We start from the raw sequence: 7,944 nt of genomic DNA on the forward strand, positions 1-7,944 counted from the left end.
AGCAGAAAGGTCAACTTCGAGCTTCGGAAATCCTATGTTTTTGCCATCTCCTGGCAAACAGATATTTCTTTGTTGTCCGGGAGGCAATACAGAAAGTCATCTTCATTGGTGCCATTATACACCAAGGCCCCTTTCGGGTACTTCAGTTCCCGGGCATAGTGTTTGGCTTCCGCAATTTCCTCTTCTGACAATTTTTTACCCAAAGCGTGTCGAATAATAAAGTCAAGCTCTTCAGTTGATGCTATGGGAGTAGGAGACTCAACCTTCTCGGGCACGTCTTCTTTCTCCAGAACCAGATCGACGTCTGAATGTCCTTGTTCAATACTCTGCCCAGTCCCAACATGCTCCGTTTCAATGGGCACTGAGGGCCCGGCTTTGGCTTCAACACGAGCTATAGCAGCTTCGGCAGTCTCCTTTGCAGGAGCAGGAGTTGACGCCCTTGTCGACTCTAAGACAATGTCCAGCACGCTAGCCATCTTCCTCCTCTTAGGAGTTATTGTAGGAGCTCTAGGCACCTTCGGCAACTCTGGCTTTGGTGGTGGGCTCAGAATTTTTTGTAATCCTGCTGATTCTCCTAGCTCTAGCTCTTCGGTTGTTTTTTTGTGGCTTTGGCAGAATGCTTCGGCGCTCTGGCCGATTCGATCTTCTCCTGCCCTATTATTTTCGGCACTTCAGCCGATTCTTCCTTGGAGCTGGCAGGAGCAGGCTGTCTAGGCTCAGCGGTGGAAGATGTCCCTTCGACAAGCTTCGGCACCCTGGCCGTTTCAATGTATCTAGGCTGGTGTGTCAAAACCTTGATCTTCTTGCCCTTTGGCGCAACAGAAATGGCCAAAGTAGCAGCTTTTCTCTTTTTCCCTGCTTTCGCGAGGGATAGCTATAATCTGGGTATACAAAACCAATAACATTGAAAACTCTATTTAGTATTTTCTTGCCTCGCCTTCCAAAGGCTAAGGTCATGGCATCATCTTTGGCCCTTGTGTAGGCCCCAAGCAACTCGTCGCTAGTCGCCTCAACACAGTTCAGCCAGTCATCACTCAGCTCATCAAACTGATCTCTATATCTGAAGGTGTATTTCAGATAAACCAAACCGCCTTGACTAGACCCGGCAGCAGTCTCCTTTGGCATTTCCCAGTCATTCACAAGAGGCCACACTCTATAAGCTATGTGCTCCTGGACTAGGTCTCTTATGCCAATAAAGGTGCATACATTGTTGAAAGCCTTCTGGCAAGCTTCGATATCGTTTCTACGAGCAGCAGCCGACCTTCTGATGTCAAAGCGAGACCAAATAGGGTGTTGGACAATCCCCTTTATATCTTCCCTTTCAGCTAAGTTATTCTTTACATAAAACCATTCTTCCATCTAGGCCCCTGGCCACCTCTTTCGAAACGTTGGAACTGGATAACTTACATCAGAATGAGGCACGAAGCCATAACAACCAAAATTATTGTGATATTGCTCCTTGCCAGTAGCCTTCGTCTCATACAGCAGCTCGTGCATGTTGCAGAAGCATTTTGCACTTGGTTCTAGTCCTTGGCTTCTCACGGCCAAAATAAAAATCTCCATCCTGATTATAGCTTCGGGGGTAATCTGATGAAGAAAAATTTCAAAGGTCTTTAGCACTTCAACTAGAAATTTACTCAATAGAAACCGAAGACCTGCCTTCATGAAGCTCCTGTAAACAACAACTTTGTTCACCTCGAGCGCAGGGGCGGCGTCCCCTCCAGCTCTCACAATGGACATACAACAAAAATATCTTCCTTTCATGGCATCAATCTGACTCTGTTTGATGGATGACTTTCCAAAGATAGTGTGACTCGGTCGCTAGGGCCGATCTTCGGCATCTTCGTTCCCACTTTCCACATCAAAGTTTTTGCTATCACCAGAATCTTTAGACAACCTAGCTAACATTTCATTGGTAATCTTCTCTATGTTTGTCTTTTCCATAGCCTCGTAAACCCAGCTAGAGCAGGGTCAACAACCTTCTTCTCTTCAGCCATCTAGTGGGCACTTGTGCAAATGCCGAAGCTCACAAATTAATCAAAATCTAACAGAGCAGGAAAATCCAAGCTTGAGAAAATAGCGCAAGCGATTGAGATGGCGCATCAAATGCTATCACTGTGGGTTCCTATTTATATGCCCAGTGCATTGCAACTTGGCGGGCCCTACATGTCATTGACTTTTGCTATTCTAGCGAAGGGAAGGTTTTTTTCGGACCTTCGGCTAAAGGCCTTCGTTCACGTCGCAGTCTGAATTTGTTAAATACAAAAACAAATTAATACTGCGAGGGGCTACTGTTGGGGGCCTTCCTCTTCCGAAGGTCCTCAAAAACTTAATTAACATGTTTCTCAGTATAACAGACTGTTACAGGAGGTTTCGGCTTTGAGATGAAGGTGTGCGTAATATTAAGGTGTGGTTTGAAGGAAGGGTGAACGAGCGCCGAAGCTGTGGCTGAAGGGCCTTTGGCTTAGCATGATAACGATGGTGAAGGATGGAACCGACTTAAATGAGAAAAGACTACCTAGTCCTTGATAGTTTGCTTTATGGTCAACAGTAAAAGTCAGGGACATGGATGTAATTTTGTCCAGGCTGCAACATGTGCCTATAAATAGATGAACAGTAACACCATACTGTTCACGCTGCATTGTAATTGCTCCCGCGTCTCTTATGTTACCACCTTCTGTCAAGACGAAGGTATCAATGAAATATAAATATTATAAGCATTTGCTCATGTTTATAAAATGAAATGTAAATAATCTATTTCTATGTTGTCATTATTTACATTCTTATATGTTGTATGTTTATTTATTTGTATTCATTTGTCGAGATGATGAAGATATGTCCTTCATGACCTTCGTCCAAAAATCATTATATCCAAAGGGATATAATGTTTTGGAGGACGAAGTTCCTTATCTATTAACAATTGTGTTGCCTTGCTCTTGGTGTATAGCATTCAAAAGCATGGACCAACAAAGCCGAAGCTCTTTCGGCTACAGCTTCAGTGACTATTCTTATCACCGTATATCTTTGCCATAAGAGAAGACCTTTATGCCGAAGCCAAAGCCCCCTGTAATAATCCATATACTAGAAACACATGATTAATCACATTTTTGAGGACCTTTGGAATAGGAAGGCCCCCAACATAGGCTATGCCACAAAGAAGGCCACAAGTCTTACCAATGCAAGGCGAAGACTGGGGATAAGCAAAAGCCATCAAGCAAAATCTCCAACACCTACATCAACAAGGTGGATAAAAAGGTTGCTACCCCATACTTAATCAAGAAGAAAAAGAATAAAAAGGTGATAGCAATCATGGCCAACAAGCAAGCCAACAAAGGGAAAGGGGGCCAAACGCATATGGGTGCCAAAGGAAATTATTTCAACCATGAAAAGCACCAAGAAGGTTTGGATCCCGAGAGGGAAGTAAGAAGTCCGATGGACTTTTGGGAATTTGGAGACTTGGCAAATTTGGGATGTATATCACGGGATGCATCATATTGGATCAAGTCTATTGTCAAGTGCGTTAGTGTATACTTTGGACCCAAATTTCCCCACCCATGTCTAAAGTAACTAGATTTATTGAATTTTCTTTTTAGATATGTGTATCTATTTTCTTGTATCTAGTTTTTACCTTAAATGTCTAGCTTTGCATGTTATATTTTCTTTTAATGTTAATTGCATGCATAATAGGTCAATCATATGGTAGGTATGCTCACTTTCAATTCATACTCTTGAGCATGCCTACATGGTTTTAAAAGATTAGTTAAGCATGGCACGTAGCTTATTCAACATTCCTAAGTAAATGACTCTCCAATTGATATTTTCATATGACATATCCTACAAGCGGTATCATGCTTCAATTGGTATCATTTAATTTATATGTGCCAAAGCTCGGATTATAGATAATTTGCCCCTCTTGATATCAAAATCAAAGTGCATGTCTCATACAAGTATTCAAAACTTATATGCACACTTTCAGGGGGAGGTTACTCTATAATCTAAGTCTGTGAGACTAATACTGTTTTCAAGTCTATTATATGTAGTAGTCTCATTGAAGGAAAATGGAGTCCCCGGAGAAAGACAATAAGCTTCCACTGCAAATCTACAAGTAGTTTCATGTCTCACATGACTACATTTGGTATCTTTTACATGTCTTCTCTAGTTTTTTATTACACTATATTTCATATCTTATACTTCTCATGTTGCTAAATACATATGTTATCAAAATATATCAGTTGCCTATGCATAAGGGAAGTTAGTCTAATAAAATCATGTCTTGTACCTCTATTTCTCACATGATTTTTACTAAGTAGAAGATCTCTATCAGGGGGTATTTCTTCGTCTATGACAAAGAGAGAGAATATTCTTTCAAAAGGAGAACACTCGTTTAGGGTGAGTAATCTTTTAGTTCTTAAATTGATAAATTTTTAAGAGGGCAAGTCTTATTTGCTTCGTACATGCTTTTAATGTCTTCCTTTTCGATGGTTGATGCCAAAGGGGGAGAAGTTTTAGGGACCAAAGCAATGGAAACTATATCAAACACCAAATACCACCAAATTAAAAAATTATCTTTCAAGTGGTTTTGGTTCCTCAAGTATCCTTGGTCTAAAATAGGAAGCAGGTGAAATATGGAGTTAGGGGGAGAGTCCATAATCTCACTTTAAGGGGACACTCATGCATCCTAGCAAGTAGTTGCATATTTTAATTCAAATGTTTGTTATATTTGCTTGCTTTGGTTGTGTTATCATCAATCACCAAAAAGTGGGAGATTGTAAGGAAAATGGACCCCAGGCCATTTGGCTCAAGAGGTTTTGGTGTTTGATGATCAACATAACCTGTGGACTAATGTGTTTGCTAGTGTTTATGTTTATAGTTCACAGGATGCTAAGAGGATTTGACTAAGACACTGAGGATTCAACACCTCAAAAGAAGACATAAAAAGAGCTTAGAAGTCCAAGACTCAAGAACAAAAGAAGCCTAAAGAATTAGCAAAGAAATCCGTGAAGAGGACAGTCAGCCAGCGTACTGGTGGTGCACCGGACAGTGAACAGTAACCGATCTAGTGTGCACCGGACTGTACGGTGGGACATCGGGCAGTCTACACAGAGAGGCCCACACTGGGCGTTCTCGGGCTGTAGCACCGGATTGTACAGTGTGCATCGGACAGTCTGGGTAACGGTTAGATCCAACAGTCGACTGCTACAGACCCCAACTGTAGGCTGATGTGGCTAGGGCACCGAACAGTGAATAGTGCATGCCCGGTGTGCACCGGACCATCCAGTGCGCCCGTCGACAGAAAGTTGCTGCTTCTGTCCAACGGCTAGAATTGTGGGGGGGAGGCTATAAATACCCCCCCAACCGGCCATTTCGTGGTGTGGGAGCCCAAGCAACATACGATGGCATAGTATAGACATTTCCAAGTGCCCATACACCCAAGTGCTTAATAGAATCACTCGGTGATTAGCGTAGGTGTTTTGCGAAGTGCTTAGGTTAGTTAGACCGCATTAGCGTTTGCTCTAGGTGAATCCTAGTTAGTTGAGTGGGTTTAGAAAAACTACACAACCCCTCGGCTCTTGCATGAGCCGTTGTAATTGTACCGAGTGGGGCGAGAGTCTTGCGAGACCGTGACAACCGAGTTTGTGTCACGGCCGCCACCATGTACCGGAGGGAACAAGGACCGCGGCGTTTTCGGCTGAAAGCTCGATAGTGGAGACGGCGGGGAGCGTCCGAGAGGAGCCAGAAGCGGAGCACCACTTGCGTGTGGAGAAGTCCCGCGGCTCTCTATGGAGTTACTCGACCGTGGTGCTTGGCCCTCGCGTGGGCTTCCCTTTATGTAGGGACACCAACGAGGATTAGTCAGGACCTTGCGTAGCAACACTTAGACAAAACTTAGTTTGCACATTCTAGATTCATTATTTGCATAGGTTTTGTTCTAGGGATTCATTTGTGGCCTAGTTTAAAAATTTACCCCCCCCCCCCCTCGTAGGTGCATGTGTTGCTTTCACACAAGTTGCGATGAAGCTAGGACACAGGGGACAAGTTCCATGCCCAATTGGCCCGAGAAGGTCGACAACTGGCCCTTGCTATCTCCATTGACATCCTAGTGTGCTTCAAAGGCGGTAACCTGAGGCTCTCGCTATAGCCCCTCCATGATGATGTGCTATTAGAGCACCCTTAGTCCACTGAATATGAGAGGACAATGGAGGGTATAATCACAATTGTCCCAACTTAAAATAGTTGGTTTTAGGACAACCTGAAACTAATTGTACTTATTTTGAAATGGAGCTAGTAGAAAATACTTCTCCATCCAAAAATAACTCACGTTTTAGGTTTGTTCTTTATAATACCAAATAAGTATTATTAGGTTTATTATAAAACACACTTTTATATTCCTATTTATTGTAATAAATAGTGATGTTCTTTTTTATAAAATTAGTTAAACTTAAAATGATTTGATTAAAGATAAATCTAAACGATAGTTATTTTGGTATGGAGGGAGTAGATCACTACTAAAATTGCCGAGTGACCAGCCTCTTAGAATAGGACGACATCATTTTGTATTTGGTATCCTATCAAACATAGCTAAAATTAAATAACTACATAAGGATCATATATACATGACTAGTCTGTTTGGTGATAAATAACTTGCAGTTTTGTCTAAAGAGGAAAGGATTTAAAACTTGTGGTAAAAGTAGCAGGAACTAAGTCACTGCTAATTTTAGAGTATCATGTCCTTGGTCCGTACTTGTTTCCGCTATATAAGTATACACTCTCTTCTAGGATCGATCGTGAGGAGTTCCTTTAGTTTTTCTTGAGACATGGAGTACAGAAAGCGGGTGGACGCGCTAGTGTTTTTCTCGTTTCTTCTCGTCGGATATTTTGCTGCTCATGCGTATGATGAGAAGGGTATGTGAAAACTATACAAATATGTAGACAATTTAGAAGATGTTATATCATGATACCGTATGTATATCATGGCGAATTGTTGGCGATATATCACACTCCTATATATATATCTGTTGAATTACTCAAATAATGCGGACATATATCTACAAATTTGCTAAAATGCTTCGGAATTTAATTATTCTCGAGTCATTTGTTGGTACTTGGTAGAACGCTTATCCTTTACTACCTTCTACTAGGTCATGTCACGGATGAAGTCGCTGTTCCTGCTCCATCTGAAGGAGGAGTTATGCGAGCAACAGGGGCACATTGTGAAGTATCTGTTCCGTGCAAAGATAAAAGGTGCTACTGCTGCGTTGGGGGTAGAATTGATGAGTGTTACCTAACAATGCCTTTCTGTAATTATGCCTGCTTCTAAACACAAACTAAGATCGCTATTGTTATACACAATGTAATAACGGTAGGCAATGCTATTAATAATATATAGAGGGATTTTTAATTTCGGTGTTGGGTTTTTCTTCGGACGCCAAAGAAATTCACGAAATTCAGTCAAAATCTCACCAGTTTTTTTAGAGGAATTAAAACATGAGGTATGCTTTTTCCCTAAAAAATAATAAAGATAATGGTGGGATGTTTTGTGACTATACTCTTATTGAGTAAAAAACACGACCTTAGCATGACCGGGCATTAACAAGAAGACATTCTCACACAGGTCAAGAAAACTATCGAACCAGTGTTCTACTTATACACAGCGATACCATAGCCCATGTGAGAAACGACCGCGACCAGGATCGAGATATTAGACCTGTGCTTTGGCGTGGGATAGGCGAGAGGATCTCACGCAGGTTGAGAAGCTCTCGAACTCATACCCTACCCATACATACATCCCATGTAACTCAAACTACCTAACCAACTCAATTATATGTACTTTTGCACTTGGGTAGTAGAATTTCTTATTATTAAAGCTGGAAGAAAACTCGGCCTCTTACGGTGTCCACGTCGTCGTTTAAAACACCAGTCATTCGATGGTGCATCCACGGGGGC

The 7,944-nt window shown here is 41.9% G+C and overlaps 1 protein-coding gene across 1 annotated transcript; it reads left to right on the plus strand.

Annotated features, from left to right (window-relative positions):
* The first annotated feature begins 6,791 nt into the window (after window positions 1–6,791).
* On the plus strand, window positions 6,792–7,403 carry LOC103632059 (uncharacterized). The gene is made up of 2 exons (XM_008653917.1): window positions 6,792–6,903; window positions 7,140–7,403. Exons 1-2 carry the CDS (start codon window positions 6,816–6,818, stop codon window positions 7,316–7,318), a joined length of 267 nt encoding a protein of 88 aa, XP_008652139.1. The 5' UTR covers window positions 6,792–6,815; the 3' UTR covers window positions 7,319–7,403.
* Window positions 7,404–7,944: the final 541 nt, after the last annotated feature.

Source organism: Zea mays, chromosome 7, assembly GCF_902167145.1.
Source record: "Zea mays cultivar B73 chromosome 7, Zm-B73-REFERENCE-NAM-5.0, whole genome shotgun sequence".
Lineage (NCBI taxonomy): Eukaryota > Viridiplantae > Streptophyta > Magnoliopsida > Poales > Poaceae > Zea > Zea mays.